Source organism: Argiope bruennichi, unplaced genomic scaffold, assembly GCF_947563725.1.
Source record: "Argiope bruennichi unplaced genomic scaffold, qqArgBrue1.1 scaffold_31, whole genome shotgun sequence".
Taxonomy (NCBI): domain Eukaryota; kingdom Metazoa; phylum Arthropoda; class Arachnida; order Araneae; family Araneidae; genus Argiope; species Argiope bruennichi.
The window spans coordinates 50,553-69,255 of record NW_026605934.1 but is presented as its reverse complement, the minus strand read 5'-3'; the positions used below and the strand labels follow the sequence as shown (position 1 = coordinate 69,255).

Genomic DNA, 18,703 nt, shown 5'->3' with positions numbered 1-18,703 from the left:
GTGAAAAATGTGAGAAGTATTATCATTGATTCTATTGAGAACAAATAATTTTATAAGATTGAAAGATTTTATAGATTTCTTTCATAATGTCGACTGTTTGTCAGCTATAAGAATATATGTGATTATAGAACTAAACATTGCCTTTTTTAAGTTAAAAAAAAGTAACTGTGGAATATACTACTTAACCGAAAAGGGAGTTATATAATGAAAACTGATTACTTTGACAGATTATTAGGAAAAATTTATAAATGAAAAATCCCTTTTACTAATCCTTTAAAAAAAAATTTATTTGCTCATTACATAATTTTCAATGCGAAGAAAACTTCGTTATAAGTAACTTTTGGACAAATTTCCCTAGCTCGTAACAAAGTAAATTTAAATTGCATATGTTTGAAATATTTTTTATAAATAAGAAAAACAAAATGAACTGTACAAGCATTTATTTCTTAGTTAAAGTAACATCACAGCAAACACTGATTTAAAACCCATATCGTGCATATCCCAAGCCACCGAGGAGTCCGTTGCCGAGGCCATATCCTCCATAGCCGAGACCTCCATATCCTCCGAGACCACCATATCCGTATCCCAGACCGCCATATCCATATCCCAGATTGGCAGCTCCAAGACCGCCATATCCGTATCCTCCAACTCCGGCATATCCGAGTCCGGCATCACCGGCATATCCTCCATGTCCGTAGGGAGCGTCGGAGATTATGTGGACGGCTGCAGGATTCTGGTTGGCGGTTCCGGGTTCGTTGGTCTTGACCTCAGCTCTGAAACCTCCATGGTCAGCTACGTAGTTGACCTGTCGGTGGATTCCCCTGGCATCGGTAAATCCGTAGCTTCCCTTTACGTTCTTGCCATCACCAACTTCTTCACGATGCTGTTCACCATGTTTGTCCTTCACGCTGTAGCCGAATTTGAAGGGTTGGGGATGGTGGATAGGCTGGAAGAGAGAGGAAAAAAAAAGCATTATTATTATTTTTTTATTTAAGTGGAGATAAATGAATGTTTCATTATTTATCAAATATGAAATATTTTTTCGAATATTTTTTGTTGTAATTCTCGCTTGTAATTCTTTCTTCCGTTCTGAGATTCTCTAATACCGTAATAAACAAATGAATAGATTTCATGATGCGTTTAGGCTTTGATTACAAAGTAGATGGGGCTCTTAATCCTATTCATTTGCATGCATGAAAATAATAAAAACGATTGATAATTTAAAGTATGCATTATGAATTTAAAACTGGTTTAAATTAGAGATGTTCAATGACATAAGGCTTCTACAGTGTAATGAAATATTAAAAGGCGGAATAGAAAAGAAATACCAACCCATCTTGTAATTATCGATAATAAAACAATTCTTTTTGAAATTTACAATCAATTTAAGACAAGTATTAATTACACAAATATATAATACTAATAATCCATTTAATAAACATTTCCATGCAACAAGTCCTTCTAATGAAAGTTATTTTAAGGGATCTATGTCTAGAAATTAAAAATTGCTATAGAAGTTATCTCATCTAACATATTCAAAATTCTGTGTGTTAAAGACATTCAAAGGAATAATTTTCTGATTTTGTACTTTCGTTGGAAATAAATATTTTGTTCCTAGACACAATTACATGATGTTCACTATTCTATTATACGAATTTGTTTAATGAGTTATTAAAAAATATTGAAAGAGATATGTATCATAAGCTATATGAAACAAAATTTGAGTATTTTTTTCTTTCTGACTAGTTATTAAAGTTTTAACTAACATGTAATAACAGTATTCATATTCCCAAATTATAAATTCACTTTTTAAAAATAATACATGAGCACATAATGGTTCATAGAGAATATAAAAATAAGGATTTTCGAATTCCAGTTCTTTTCAATCGCAGTTAAATAGTTATAAACCTAATTAAAAAGCATAAGATTATCAATTTTTGCGAAAGTAATGGTTACTTAAAAAAATATAAGTAAAATGGTTAGTTTTCATCTATACGTTTTTTTTTTTTGCCTTATTTTTATTTCTAGCGTTGTTAGTCACTTTTTTACTTATATATTGCAAGTTTTTCCTCCATATATTTTATAATGTTTCCTACCAAGAAATTTTTAAGCAACAAATTCTTTATTTTTTTATATTATGTTTCATATGTCGCTTACATACATATTTTCTTTTTTCCTATAATGCTAGAATATTCTTACTTATCATCAAATTTTGATATTTATCTTTATTGATAAAATTTAAAATCGATCATATTAGGGTGTAACGATTCTAGAAATAATTAAATTAAATTAAAACTTTTTAAATTAATCAAGAAATCTTTTATCAAAACAATTCAATGGTTTGAGAAAGCAAAAACCTAAATAATAGAAAAATGAGGAAAAGCTTTAAACTTACTTCATGATGGAAACTGGCAAAAGCAGCCACTGCCAAAGCAGCCAAGATAAAAGCCTGAAAAAATTATTTCTTATATAAACAAATCAATAATTAAATTTCTTATCTAAAAGTTATTCAACAAGAACTAATTTTACAGTAAAATTCATTTTTTGAAATATATATTGCAATTTTACTTGGAAAGGAGGTACTTGAACAATAAGAAGAGATACTCTTACTAAACATAATCTGATAGCTATCTTAAGACTTCCGTTGTTTCTTTTCTTATTAAAACAATTAAAATCTGAAAAAATTAAATTAAATCTAAAAAAATTAAAATTAAAATCTGAAAAATTTAAATTTTTATGCTTAATAGGATGAAAAACTCGCTTATTACATATGTGATAATTATTCTTCTTATACTTGGTTTAATTAAAATATTAAAGCAATAAAATTTCACTTGAAAAACACTAAAATGATTCGTTATAGTTAGGTAATCATTATTGTGGAAAGATACAGAATTACATATTTTTCATATTTATTTGTACGTGTATCATTTCATGTATTATTGCATATGAAATAAAATTAAAACAATTAATATAGTTTCTATTCAATTGAAAATTCTAGGAAAAGTTGTTGATTTCTAATTCTTTAGGAGTAAAAGAGTATTTCGTGTACGTTTTTATAAAACAACTCAGACTGGTGTGAAATTCATCTTCCATTTATAAATAAGAAAAATTAAAAATGTGAATTAAGATTTTAGAAAATTCATAACAATGTTATCCAAACCTTTTAACTGAAATAGTGAATTGAATATTTCGAGACGACGTTTTAGTATTATGTAGCATTGGATAATTTGATAAAAAATTAAGGTTTAATTGAATTTCTCTGCTAAAATAATTTCTACGTTCTGATGAAATCATAAATTTCTGTAGATCTATTTTAAATATCAAAAATACAATAAAACAACTAATGAATAAAGTATCTTTACATACTCTTTTCCTAAGGATGAGTTTAAACTAGGCCTTTTGAAATTAAAGATTATACTTGCACATTTTGAAGAGCCCTTTTTCTTTCACGTTATTCAACATTTGTAACCAAAAATAAGTGCCTTAATTTTAAAATAATCATCAACATTTTTAAAAGTATTTATTTTTATTAGAATTTTTTCTTCGTTATGATTTAATAATGCTTCTTTTTATTAATTATTTCCAGCATCTTAACTAGATGATATGTTTGTGGTAAAAATGTAATCAAGAATGAAAAACGTTTATGATACCTTGATTTAAAGGAAAATTTAATGATATGAATCAGTTGCGAAATGCATGGTTTGAAAACAGTTCTTAGGTAAGCTTAATTCAAGAAGTTTAACCAAACATTTATTAAACTAGTGATAACCAAAAAAACATATTAATTTTTTGGAATTTGTTATTACCTACATGCCTATATAAAATTCTGCAGGTAGTGTCTATAAAAACACAATACAAGAAATGTAATCAAATATTTATGAAATTAAGGACATGTTAGTTTTCGAAAAATACTCTGAACTACGTGTTAAAAGGACTTATGTTAAAAAATAATATTTATTTAAATTTTTAGTAAATATCTAAAACTCTTAAAATCTCTCTCTATAACAAAATATTTTCCAAACATCTAAATAAATTCCTAAATATTTGCATTATTTTAATTCATTCTTTACAATTCCTTTTTCTAGGCAATTAACTTTAATTTAAAGAATGTGAGAATTAAATTATTATTCAAAAATAAGAACCCGAAGAACACTATTTATGCATAAGAGTATACATTTAAACTAATAAAAATATTACCTGAGAGATCATTGTGTGTTGAATTATCAAACTACTTGAAACAACTGATATTATGGCATTGAGTTTCGGAGTATTTATATCGTGAAACCGAAATGAAACTTAACTTCTGATTAGACGAAAAGTCAAATTATTTTCTGCATGACTGAATTGTCATTTTAGAATATTCAAAATTCCAATCGGAGTTCGCGACCCAATTTTTTCAAAAGAAATTGCAGTTACGTCAGGGTTTACTTTGACCAATTTCTCCGATTAGAATTACCTAAATGTATTTAATCTCCTTAAAATGTCAAGTTCGTTTCTAAATATAGTAAAAATATCAATTTGTTCATATTGAGAAATTAAAAAAAGTAGTACAAACTTTTGTTGAGTACAAACTTTTTAGCATAGATGCTTATGCGCATTAAACCCCAGATTTTCCAATTAAATGTTTTTGTTTTTTTCACCCTTTTAAAAATACTTGAGTTTTCTTTATTCTTATAATTATATCATTTTGTTTTTTGGTGCATTGCTGACTCTATATGCATCCTAAATTAAATATTTCATATTTATATTATATGTTTCAATTTCAAGTGCAATATCTTATAATAAATATTGTTCAAAAAATAATTCACGATGGATAATTTCATGGGCATTCTCTGCTTAATTAAAAGAAGATTATTGCATTAACAAATATTTTCAAAAAAATAATATAAATTATTTTTTAAAGACAAAAATTCATTAAATTCTTTCTATCAAGAGAAACAATAAAACAATTGATGTTAGAAACCTTTAAAATATTGAATATATTGGCATTAAAAATTCAGTTTATTTGATATGTTATGCAAAAAAACAGAAATAAACATTTGTTATTTAAGCATTTAGTATTAGATTCTCAGAAGGATCAAAGCCCATTTACTACGCTAATACCGTTGTAAGCAATAAAAGAAATTAGTATAGGTGTTCTCGTATTTTTCTCATATAGTTCTCATATAAGACATGTTGTCCTTACTACAAAGTTATAGATTTGTGTCAATTTTCGGATAACGTCAAAAACAAGTAACACTATTCTTAAAGGCATATTTGATATCTCAAATTCTTATGCAACTACATAAAAAAGATCATATTTACAAAGCTTTTTTTGACATGATAGTGCTTGTAAGTTGGCATATTATAAGCAAAATCTCTCATGTGAACATATGTGCGTTATGTGACATGCATAGCCCAAAAATCAAGCAGAACTCTATATAGATTTGACTAATTCGTCTAGAGGTACAAAAGTTGATAGATACCTACTTTATGGGCGCTTACTAAACAAAGGGTTTTTAAAAAATTTTGATCGTATTTTTACTTAAAAATTAATCGAAATAATATGAATGTTTTTCGTCGATAGATTTGAATTCTCATATTAAAATTTACTCTTTCATTTTCTTTAAATTCAAGAATTTAACTTTTCTGTGATATCAGTTTTATTCTATATAGTTTTTCTTTAATCTTAATAAATTAAAAAATATTTTAAGAATTTTCTTAATAATACTTTTTATAACTCTTAATGCTTTATGCATATGCTTTGTGCTATGTACTACTTACTAACTACCTTTTTGTGTCCATTTTATCATCACTAATATTTATTTTAAGAAATTACTCAAAGGCAGACGATTCATTTCTAAGAATTTGAATTTCTTTCCATTTCTTTATCATAATTGTTGAGATTAACAACAAATGAAAACATTTTAAATATTTTGGATAAATGCATTATTTATTTGATCGTTGCTGTTGATACTGAAGGAGAATATCATATACATTTACGGTTGTTGCCCTTATTTATATGCACTTTTCACTCCATCTAATAAAAATATTTGATTCATTTATTTATGTACAAGTTACAGTAATTATATTTAAAAATATAATATGAGGAAATAAGGGAAATTAGAAAATAATACCCGAGATCTAAAATTATTATTATTGAATAAATACATTATTTAAATATAAAAATGATATTGAAATTCTTTCCTCAGATACGTTTCTAGCAATAAAGATGTGAAAGCCAAAATTATGAAATCAAAATCAGCAACGAATTAATATTTCTGAAAAATGGAGTTAAAGCGATTTTAGATGATTTTAGGGAATTTTCTTACCAGTTGATTGTCGAAAAAATTGGAGTAATTGAGCTAGATCTCGCTGAATAAATATTTCTTTTGTATAAAAATATATCAAACAATCAAAATCCAAATACTACCGATTTTTTTATCTATGTGTAGACGTCGATATGAATATGTTTATTAGCATTTAAACTTAGAACAAATTAAAATTAAAGAATACTCTAAACCTTGGTTTTACAGTAATAAGGATAAAACTTGCAAACAGTATTAAAGGGGATTGTGAAATTTTTTCACGAATTTTTGAGAAAAAAAAATGGTTAAAAATTAAGACAGTTTTCAGAAAAAATTTCATTGACAACTTTAATACTTTGATTAATGAATGAGTGAAATAATTTCTTAGTTAAAGACGTAATTATTTCTTTAACTAATTAAGGAAATATTAAAGGACATATCAGGAGCATATTTGTAAAACAAATTATCATAAATGAAATGAAAGAAATTTTGGAAGAATGTTGCTCTTAAATAGCTCCAGTGCATCTGTAGGATTTAAGAATTAAACAACTAATTTACTATTAAATAACGAACGATTAAAATTTTTATTCAAAGATATTATAATTTATTCAAGCCTACTAAAATAATTGACTCATTGTTTTTGTACTTGGATATGATTAAAATGCGTACGCTTTAATAAATCGCCATTGCGATCCTTTTCATAGTAATTGCAATGATAAACTTTTTTTTCTTTTTTTATAATTCGTTTTTTTCGTGTAAATTTAATGGGAAAGACTACATTTGACTGAGTGTTTCAGCTACGATTGGAGAGAAATATCGTTTTGCTAATTCCTAAAAGCAATAAAGGAAAGGTTAACATTTTGAAAGATAGTTTTTACATTTAAAAATTATATAGGTAATTATAAACTAATCCTTCATTTTTTCTTTTTATTAATATGAAAAAAATGACTCTATAAAACGTGTTTAGATTTCTAGCATCAAAACGTTTATATTTCAGAAAGATTAAGATATTACGAGGAGCCCCAAAAGTAACTTTTTTTTTTACCGTTAATTCTTGTATTTATCTGCGGCATGAATTCTTATACTGAGGGGAAAACATTTCGAACACTTTATTTAAATCCTGCAGTGCCACGTCAGGAATAAAATGCAGCCATTATTTGGATTTAAAGATTAAATTTACTTGACAGGAACTGATAGTAATTTAAGTATTGAAGAGAAACAGATATAGAACATTTTCGCAACTTAACATTGCATTAATATTAGCTGGTGTTATTCGAGATGTTAAAAAATCCAACTTTAGATGCGTAGTTGGATTTATATGTTTTGTATTATGTTTGGAAAATTCCCATTATATATGGTTTTCTATAAAGTGCTCAAATAGCAAATAATGCATTATGCAAGAATTACAGCTAAACAGCTAAGAATTACTTGCTAAAACTGTAGTGTTTTAAACACAATATCAGCAGGGGGTATCTTCTAGATAACTGGAGACCATTGGTAAAAATCTCGCACGTGAATGTTACATGCTTCTTAATATAGTGAAGAAAATCGAGTATGCATTTTGGACCATGGACTGACAGATACCAAAATTTGGTAAAAAACTACAACTTTAGTAACGAGATCACATACCAGTCGAATTGATGAAAGTTGTACCATTTTTGAATTTTCACATTTGCATACAAAAGTACAAACCGACAGAATATTAACCCCTTAACTGAACTGGCTTAAACTTTCATACAGGTCTATATTTTAGATGCTAAATTCTATATGTCTAACTCTTTTTATTTTGTATTTAAAGTATTCGCTTGTATCGTACAGCCAAACTTATTGCGAATGAATTTCGTTGAAAAGTTGATGGAAATTTGTAAATTTGGTGTGAAGACAATATATTAAATTTCATTCATCTACCTTAAAGTGATTTTGAGTCATTGTATTCAAAGAAAGGCATAATTTCAAAAATATGTTTTCAACTCGGAAATGTGCAGATTTATAAAAATTTTGTGATCAAATTTTCAAACGATTGCAATGCTTTCAGTTTTTAAATTTCGTATATGACAAAGTAAGAATTTTTTTTTGGATCTACTTGCCAAAGTGTTATTATTGTTTTTACTGTTTAAAACTCTGAAGTGTTTTCCACTTGATTTCATTATATATTTCAAGATATTACTTATAAACTATTGGTTAAAAATAATTTTTAAGTAATTGAGCACAGTATATTGGTTTCAATAACATTTTTTTCTTAAAATATATTTACTGTCAATGAATTTAGAAATTTTTAATTCAAAATTATCTTTACTGCTGGCAATTTATCATAACTGCTTTCTTTTGTATTTTGTTCGTCAGCCGTCGATAACCCTAGAAATAATTATGAGAAGAAATATTTTTTTGTGCTATCCTTCAATTATTAAAAAGTGTTTTCATTTATGTCGGAATCGATTGTCGAACCTTTTTTTATTAAAAACAAAATTAAAATTAAAAAATATTTATAATGTAATTGATTCATACTCATTTGAACCTCGTCTTACTCATTCACACAGCATCACAAGACAAAAGGTCACAAGACATTATATGTTTATATCTAATTAAATGTTGCACGACATGCTCCATTGCATTTACGCTTTATGTCCATTATAGCCATAATAACACCTATACAAATAAAGGTGTTCAATATTTTCATTAGAATAGCTTTGAAATTTATTGCGCTGATAATTGCACTATCTCCCTCTCCCTCTTTGCGCTTAAAGCGTTATCTCGGTCATTAAAGCTTTTGATTTCAGTGTCAACTTCCTCCAAAATGTGTCTGTGATATCTAAATTGCCAAATGGTTTGCTTTTTATTTGAGCTCACTCTTGCGTTTCATTTCAATCACAATGTCTAAGCGTTATCTCAAAAGTGATAATGCTTAATATTCTATGCACATTTAGAATCAGTATACTTTATGGGATTACTAAAGAGTAAAACAATTGATTTTAAAACCTCAACATCTCGGCAATTTTTCCAAAAGTCATGAAGAAAACACTTTGGGGAAATTGATGATTTATAATCACTTCTATTTCATTTGACTTGTTTAATTTTTGTAAAAGTGAAATTTTCTAATCAATTTTTCACTTATTGATATGTTTTCATTATCTTCTTGATCAGATTTTCAATAACTTCAGATTTTCAATATATTCTAAATGACAATGCACTATTTTAATGGTTCCAAAAATAATTATTTATTAATAAATAATTTTCATCAAAATTTTTATTCTTCATGTCAATGTTACATGGTAGTGAAATCAAAAAAAAATCCATAATATTTATAGTAAAAAATTATAAATTAAAGATCAAAAGCATTCAGTATTTATAATACAAAATATTATAACAAAACAGAAATTAAGTTTTTAGAGTAAAGAAGTATAGTAAAAACTATGTTTTCAGAACTGTTTTCATTGAATATCTTTCTTGGACAGTAGGAAAACTGGAGGGAAGTTCCCGTCTCTGAACACAGTTCAAAATTATGAGATGAGTGTGTCAACTAAACTTTCATTTAATTGCATTAAAACTTTAAAAAGTATTTGAACACAAAGAAAAGTTGGAAATTAACTACATCACATTTGCAAATGCCCTTTCTCGTGTCTGTATCTAAATTGATATCTGCTTTCCAGTACCATAAATTCCCCCACCAATATGACACGTCAAAACAGTTTAAATGAAATTATATTTATATTGGAATTATATGCCACCATATTGGTTCTTATCATTGGTCATTTGATGTGTTTTGTCAATAGCTGGATCTCTATTGACTAAAACTAGGAAGTAGATATCAAACTCTTTCAGTCAAGTAAGGGTATAGAAATTAGCATTCAGTAAATTGACGAAATTTTTTTTTTTTTTTACTTTTTCATAGATTTATTAAATGTTTTCTTTATGGAGTGGAATTCAAAGAAAGAAGTTTTAACTTTTAAATAACAGAAATATGAGCCTTGTTTTCCTAATGCAGTTAACCAAATGACAGCAATTCCTAATGATAACCAAACTATTAAAATTAATTGCAAAAGTATTAAAATTAATTTCTACAAAACTATTAAATCCAGTCCATTGATATCCAAACTATTACAATTAACTGCTGCAACAATTGCAAAAAAAAGAAAGAAAAAAAAAGGTGTTAAGCGCAATAAAGAATTCACAATTTAATAAGATTGTTTTTGTAGAAAAGAGCCTTAATTGATCAAATTAGTTCGACAAAATTGCGGTAACTGCATTAAAGAGACTAACTGAAATTGTGACTTTGTCGTTTCTTATAAAGATACTGAAGATAGCTACTTTTGTTTAGCCCTTAGATATGCCATCAGAATAAGAGTGTTGAACTAAAGACTCATGCTCCATCAAATGTCATTGAAATAAAAATGAAGCTGTTTTGTCTACCGAAGTAATTTACTACTGCACTTAAAATTTTTTTGACTTTAAATTTTGATAATTATTTTTTTGTTAGTTATAATTAAATACATAATTAAAATTATGTAGTAAATATATAATTAGTAATGCAGTGGTAATTTAGTAATTTACTACTCCATTAAAATTTTTTTGCCTATTTCTCTGATGTTTAATTATTATTTTGTTAGTTATAATTATATATTTAGCAACGGCATAAAAGTAATTATGGTTGTTTGAATATCAAAATTAATTTTAATATTCTCATTCTTTCCTTTAAAACCAAATAGGATAATATTTCCAACTAATTACATATCTGTATACATGAATTATTTTAGTATGCACTCTCGATAACTGTCTTAACTCACGAAATTTAATTTACAATTTATGTTTCTTTATTATTTTAGAAGAACAGTGCTTAATATTGATATTGAAATATAAACTACTCAATGAGTAATCCAGAACTAAATGAAGTATTTTTATGTAGTTGTTTACAAACGGGAACAAGTTGTGGATCGAACTTTTGTTTTAGTTAATCTAAATTTAAGAAAATTGAACTAATAAGACAAACAATTCTAAATGCAGAAAAACATTTATTTCTCAACGAACAAAACACTATAAAATTATTGACCTAAAATCCGTATCGTGCATATCCCAAGCCACCGAGGAGCCCGTTGCCAAGGCCATATCCTCCATAACCGAGACCTCCATATCCTCCAAGACCACCATATCCGTATCCCAGACCGCCATATCCATATCCCAAACCGGCTGCTCCAACACCGCCATATCCATATCCCAAACCGGCTGCTCCAACACCTCCATATCCATATCCTCCAACTCCAGCATATCCAAGTACGGGAGCTCCAGCGTATCCTCCGTGTCCGTAGGGAGCATCAGAAATGATGTGGACGGCTGCTGGGTTCTGGTTGGCGGTTCCGGGTTCGTTGGTCTTGACCTCAGCTCTGAAACCTCCATGGTCGGCAACGTAGTTGACCTGTCGCTTGATACCCCTGGCATCGGTGAATCCGTAGCTTCCCTTCACGTTCTTGCCATCGCCAACTTCTTCACGATGCTGTTCACCATGCTTGTCTTTCACGCTGTAGCCGAATTTGAAAGGTTGGGGGTGGTGGATAGGCTAAAAGGGAGAAATAATAAAAATTATAAATTAAATCGCAGATTTAATATTGTTCCTTTGACATGTTTTAGTGCAACCCATATTTAGTTTTGAAAAAATAAAGAGTTTTATATGTTTAAAAGTTTAAGTTAAAGAGTTTTATATGTTTATATGTTTATATGTTAGAGCTATATGTATAAAAATAAAAAAAGTTTTATATGTTGGTAAAGTTGTATCTTTTGATATATTATTATATTTGATTTTTTTAGAAGTAAAGTTTGGAATATTTGCATTAGATTTATTTATTTAAACTTGCTCTGAGATAAATTATGGTTGTAGTAAGATGCTGTGAAATAATAATTGATATTAATCAAATTTCAACTTATTATTCGATTTGTAAAGTTTTAGCCATTGCTGTTTGTTTGTCAATTCTTCAATTGTTTTTCAGTTACATTTTTCATTTTTATTCGTCCAATGACAGGTAGGCAATTTTATTTAAAAATTAACGCGCTTCTTGGCTGAATATAAACGTCATCAATAAAATTTTCTTTACAGAATTTTTGGAATTAGAATTCGGAATTATAATCCTGTTTTTCAGAAATAAGCCTCGCTTTTTCTTTTTAACGCAAATATTATGATATTTATTTCAGAAATTTTAGCAGGGAAGAGATATTGTTTAGTATATTTTTTTTGGAAAAAGTCATACGATTTAAGTTTCTGGAGGTTATTAATTAATTATTCGTTTAATAATTATTAAGATAAAAATTATTAATTTTTTCAGCAATTTATAATTTATTGATAAGTGTGATGCTTTAGGTTTGCCTACGGAAAAAGTGCAAACTAAAATTTAGCGAAATTTTCATAAGCATTTTAAAAATAATAAATTTCATAATTAATTTACAAAGCAAACAACGATATTAGATTTTTCTTCCAATTCATAGGCAAAAGTATTATTACTAATTATCAACAGAAAACTGAAAATTACTGTTCAGTTTTTGGTAAACGATAACGAGAAGTTAAATTTGTAATGCAAGTCAAGAAATTATGGTTTCAAGAACTCATAAAGAAGTTTTATTAAAATTTTATATAAAAATACATAGAAAGCATAAAAATTGCAGGTTATTGAAATGTATACTTACTTCATAATGTAGACTGGCGAAGGCAGCCACTGCCAAAGAAGCCAAAAGGAAAACCTAATAAAAATATAAATATATTTAATATTCAGAAATTTAATACAAGTTTTTAAAAAAATAATAGAAGTACCTAAAAACCATATTACATATTTGTTTCCAGTTCAGTTTAAGAAAATTTTCAGTTGTCTTTTATTTTGTCTTCTCTACACATTAGTAACTATCAAATAACTAGACAAGGTTCCCAGAGCAGCGTTATAACTAGCAACTTTAACTAGCAACTCTTAACAATCAACTTTAAAATAACTTAAGGCGAAATAATTCAGAATGTTACATATACTGATGTTTAATTTCTTGAATTTATAAATTTTTTTGAATATATAAAATTTTTTTAATATATATATATAAAAAACTTGATTTCTTGAATTTATAAAATTCTCTTGAATTTTCTTGAATATATAAAAAAACTTGATTCTTGAATTTATAAAATTCTCTTGAATTTTCTTGAATATATAAAAAAAAAACTTACTTAATTAAAGAAGTAAATTACTTAATTAAAGAAGCAAAAAAATTTAACTTTAAAAAAATTATTTAGAATTTGTTAACTCATTTCACAATGTTTCTAACCATTTTGAAACCTGAACACTTAAAAAAATTGTTCAGTGTTATGTTTTAAGAAAACTGGTATTCAAGCTTTAAAAGTAAATGAGTTTATATGCTTCTCATTGTTAACAATTGTTAAAAAAACCAAATTGGAGAAATATAAGGGTTTGCATTATACAAATCTACACATTACAGATTTGGGGGTGAAAAAAATGCAGAAATTCAAGCATGTCGGTATTGAATCAGAACTATAAAGTCCCATTTTTTTCCACTGACGTAAATTAAATAAATATTTAAAAAAAACACTTAAAAATATTTTTTTAGTTCAAATAATCATATAAATTGTGTGATTATAGAATATTTAACAAATCAGGGACGATTTGTAGCAAAATAAAGAAAATTAGGTTGAGTATTTTCTTTAGTGCAATATAAAAAAGTTTAAGCACTTTTAGAATAATTTGAGCAAAATTATTAAAGGAAATAATGAAAAATTATGTTAATTCCTCCAAATAAATTTCTCTTAATTGGTACAACAAGTTTTTCCCACTGAGATCAGGTAAATTAAATAATGCACTGCAAAATCGATTCAGAATTATTTAAAAATTCTATTCTAATAAATTGACTACTTCTATATAAATCTTACCTGAGAGATCATTTTGAAGTTGAGTTGTCAAGAGACTTGAAACAAGTGATACTGTACTACTGAGTTCCGGCGTATTTATACATCCAAAATTCAATATGAAAACCTATTTTGTACCTGATTTAGAAATGAAATTTTTTTCTGCATGAGTGAATTTTCATTTTAATCCCATCAGGAGCTCGCGACCCGATTATTAAAATAAATCACCTCTATGTCAACATCTCGCTTGTGCTAGAGAAGTTGCACCAAAGAATATTTTATTCTTTTATAAGGTCAAGTGGATTTTTAAACATTGTGAAAAATGAATTTATAATTATTTCCATAAACGGAACATTTCTCTTGTTTGAAAACTTAATCTGTTGTGAAAAATGAATTTATAATTATTTCAATAAATGGAACATTTATCTTGTTTGTAAATTAATCTATTGCTACCGAAATATTCAGATAAAACATTTTTTTCATACTCTCAGCATGAAAAAGTAGTTTTTTTGTAGCAATTAAAAAACTATACCAATGTAGCTATCGAAATAATGAATGTGTATGTGTCTACTTACACCTGTCTTACAATAACCAAAAGCAGTACATCTATACCTTAGGAAGTGAAAAATGTGTATCTCGAAGCAGAAGTTTTGAATTTTTAATTAATTAAAGAGTAAATTGAATTTTGGTGCTTTCCACAATAATTTCCGGAAATATTATTGCATAAAATAGATTTTACATCGTTACAAAAAATTTCTTTTGAATGATATCAGTTTAATATACATGCAATTTTTTTTTAATTTAGCAATTTAAAAAAATATTTATTTCTAACAATAAATTATAATGCTGCCTAAAATTCAAACTGCTTTCGTTGTTTCATCATAATTTAAATCGAGTGATTTTTTTCATTATCCAAAGTTAAAGAAAAAGGATTCTGTTTAATATCTATGTAGTTTACAAGACAAATAAAAAAGTGGAAAATTGCAGTGTTGTGAAATTCAGAAGATAGATTAACTGGATATTTATGTTTTAACAACACTATGATGCTATTGCTGGTTTAAATTAGAAAGGATCATGTATGCAATGAGCAGAACATATGTAAGGCAATTAAGTTAATAGAGTTCTAACTTTTGACAATTTGGCAGAAAATTGTAATGAATTTAATATCGAAACAAATTGCATTAAATTAAATAGAACTGATATTCACATAGATAACTGGTCGCCAAAGGCGATTAGTTTTTGTAAGAGTGCACTCCCTTCGACTTTATATTTCCAAATATGGAGCATGTTGCATTTATTTTTGCCATAATTATGAAATGAACTAGGTATCGATTCAACTCCTCTTCCAGACAGATTGGATCCAAAATTTAACTCATAATTTCACTTTTGATGCTATTATCACAAATAAAATTTCATTTTCAAACTCGTTGAGCTTTTTAATAATTGTGTGAGACAAACCACCAAAAAGAAAAACCGTTTCTGTTCTTGTATTATATTTTATTGATTTATTTAATCATCAAACAAAAATCCAAATTAAAATTATCACATCATATACATAAATTAATCGACAAGCTGACAGCTAATTTCCCAATTGAAGGATTTAGTCCGAAATTGGATGAAGATCTAAAGTTTTGTATATATTGAAAATATATATATTGAATTTTGTCACATTTTTGCATTATCTTTTTATAGACAAATTATGACACTTCCATTGCAGTTTTTGTTTGTTTTGATACATACTAATAACCCTTTGTATTTGTTGGTTTATCAACAAAGAATCCTATCTTACTTATATGGTGACTGAAAAGTATATTTCCGTCTCAATTCTGATAAATATTATGAAGCCGAAAAAAGAAAGATTTAGTAATACTAAAGGAAAATTAATTTTTTTTTAAACAACTGTTATTGTAAAATTTAGCACATTTTTAAATAGATTTTTTTAAAAGTAATAAATTCATGAAAAATGCATAGTTTCTTTTTCAATGAAACAAAAATTAACGCTATTATTGAACAAACAAACGCTTCAAACTACAGAAAAACAAACGCTATTATTGAATCGAGATTAGATTGGTTTAACCCTTTCTACGGCCGTGGGAAGTAGGCTTCCCACCAAATTTATCAATATTTGTATGAAATTATGTAGGTTGGCATAAGTTCTGGCATTTTTTTTTTTTACAAAGATAGAAAGTTAGATGCTTCAGTTCTTTATCTTACACAAAATGACGTGTCTTGATTTGTTACTTCATTATTAATTAACCAAATTAATTAATTAATCAATATAAATTTATCTAATACGCTAAATGAATCCCTTTTCTTATTCTAATTTCAAGCCTAAAAATATTTTAATATAATATGACTAGAAAAAAAGGGCCCTTTAAAGGGTTAAATACATTTTGCATCTCTATGTAAGCTATATTAAGACTCTTTTCGCAATTTTGAAACTGCGTCAGATAAAATAACTATAATTAATCTGGCCTGCTCTTTCCAAACTTCTAAACCACACCAGTAGAAAGGCGGTTATCCTTGATGGAAAATTCTAGAATAAACCTTTTATAAAAATATTAGCTGAGATGAAGCTTAATGATCTATGCGTATCGATTAAGAGACTTTAATTACTTCAGTTACTTTGGTCATTTCAATTTTAAAATTGGTTTTAAAGTGGCCACTTCAATTTTTGGAAGCAAAAAATAATAATTTTCAAGAAATGTTTTTCTTTTTTAAAATGTAACAAATAAGCAGGATTGGTCTCCTAATCAGTTTCTGAAATACTACCCAATAAGGGTCTTATCTCCGCGCCCTGCATAAAATTATGGAAGATGGATAAAGTCTCAAATATCTTAAACCGCATTGTCGAAGAAATTTTAGGACATACAGACATTTGCATTTTTGCTTAATCTGTCGTGAGCATATGTATTTTTCTTACTTTTTTTCCATCGACCAATCCCTGCAATAACAAAATCAAAATTTAACGCGGAAATATACCTGCAGTAACGAAATCACATACTGAATGTCATTGTTTAAATCATTGAGTTTACGAGTTATTGTGTTTGCATGCATACGAAAGTCCAAACAGAAAGACGACCAATCTTTTAACGGATTTGGTTCAAAATTCGATAGGGATATATATTTTAGGTGCTACACCTGTGTATCAAGTTTCATCTGTCTAACTTTTAATGTTTTGTAACTATCGAGTTCACTTGTACTCGAACAGTCGGATTTCAACTAAATGGAACACATGAAGATTATTTCAAAAAACAAAAACAAAACAGAAAATTGCTCATTAGGTTCTCTTTTTAGTAATAAGATTTTGTATTTTCTGAATTCGGTAGTAGTAATAATTTTGTATAAATTTATATAAGGTATGTATTTTTATATGGTAATTAATATTTTATAATCACCGTATTATTAATTAATATTTTATAATTTTTATACGGTTTTATAAGCAAGAAGAAACATGAAAATTCCATTATTTAACAAAATTTTGCTAAAATTAAATATAAAAGTTTTATTTTTGAAATTAATTGTTGTTTTATTGCGTTGAAATCAGTTTTTTAAAAAGCAAATGCTATTTTTTTGTTCTAAATTACATTTATAAATACCATGCTATGCTCTTATTTAAAATATTTGAAAGATACAAATGTTTTTCTGCTTCTTTACCATTTCGTTTTTTGATGTCCTTGTCAATGATTACTTATTTTTAGGATTCAAATTAATATTAAAAAAATATTTTTTAGATTTTAAACTAATGTTTTTTTTGAAAAGCAAATGTCATGTCTTATTAGTTATCTTTAGTTACTATATTCAGTAAGTTTAAATTTTGAGGTATTCAAGTAATAATTAAATACAAACAATACAATTAAAGCGTGAACTAGATTATTGAAAATTCACCTCGATTGTGAAGAAAAAAGTTGAATTTTTAAAAAAGTATTTCAGAAATTGAAATATTTTTTAAATGAAAACTGTTTGAAAGTCATAATTATAAATACAAATAGAATATTCTTACTGATTTCATATAATATTTTTAATTAATTTTTAGAGCATTTATTGTTAATAAATATGAAATGGAACTGATTTAATGGGGAAGAAAGGCTCAGATAAATTTAAACAATTCTGAATTCAGTACAAACCAAAAGAAATTCTGAATTTCGAGGATTTCTTATCCTTATCCTCGTGTGATCAAAATTATGTTTACACTTATTAATAAGGAAGTGATATTAGATAACTCATTTCGCTTGACTCTGGTAATAAGCTTTAACTTTAAAAGAGTGTCGAATAATATGATGCAAAGTTAACAGATATGATGAAGAATTTTACCTTTTATAATTGTAAGTTTATATGTCCATTTCCTACTTAACACTTACAATAGGAAAAGAGTTAATATAATTCACTTTAATTAATTAAAAACATATAATTAAACTTAAAAAATTGATATAACGTAACATTTAATTCTGAATACAGAATACAAAATTTTGAAGTTCGTAAATTCTATCTCTTTTGGAAATTTTCGGAAAAGAAAAACCTAATAATTCATTTTTGT

The 18,703-nt window shown here is 26.8% G+C and overlaps 2 protein-coding genes across 2 annotated transcripts; both read right to left on the bottom strand.

Moving 5' to 3' along the window:
• Positions 1-478: 478 nt before the first annotated feature.
• On the bottom strand, positions 479-4,209 carry LOC129961536 (cuticle protein 14-like). The gene is made up of 3 exons (XM_056075009.1): positions 4,198-4,209; positions 2,396-2,449; positions 479-946 (listed from the first exon to the last, which is right to left on the bottom strand). The coding sequence occupies exons 1-3, from the start codon at positions 4,207-4,209 to the stop codon at positions 479-481; spliced, it is 534 nt and encodes a 177-aa protein (XP_055930984.1).
• Positions 4,210-11,331: 7,122 nt separating this feature from the next.
• LOC129961535 (adult-specific rigid cuticular protein 15.5-like) lies at positions 11,332-14,202 on the bottom strand. Its single transcript, XM_056075008.1, has 3 exons — positions 14,191-14,202; positions 12,954-13,007; positions 11,332-11,835 (listed from the first exon to the last, which is right to left on the bottom strand). The coding sequence occupies exons 1-3, from the start codon at positions 14,200-14,202 to the stop codon at positions 11,332-11,334; spliced, it is 570 nt and encodes a 189-aa protein (XP_055930983.1).
• Positions 14,203-18,703: the final 4,501 nt, after the last annotated feature.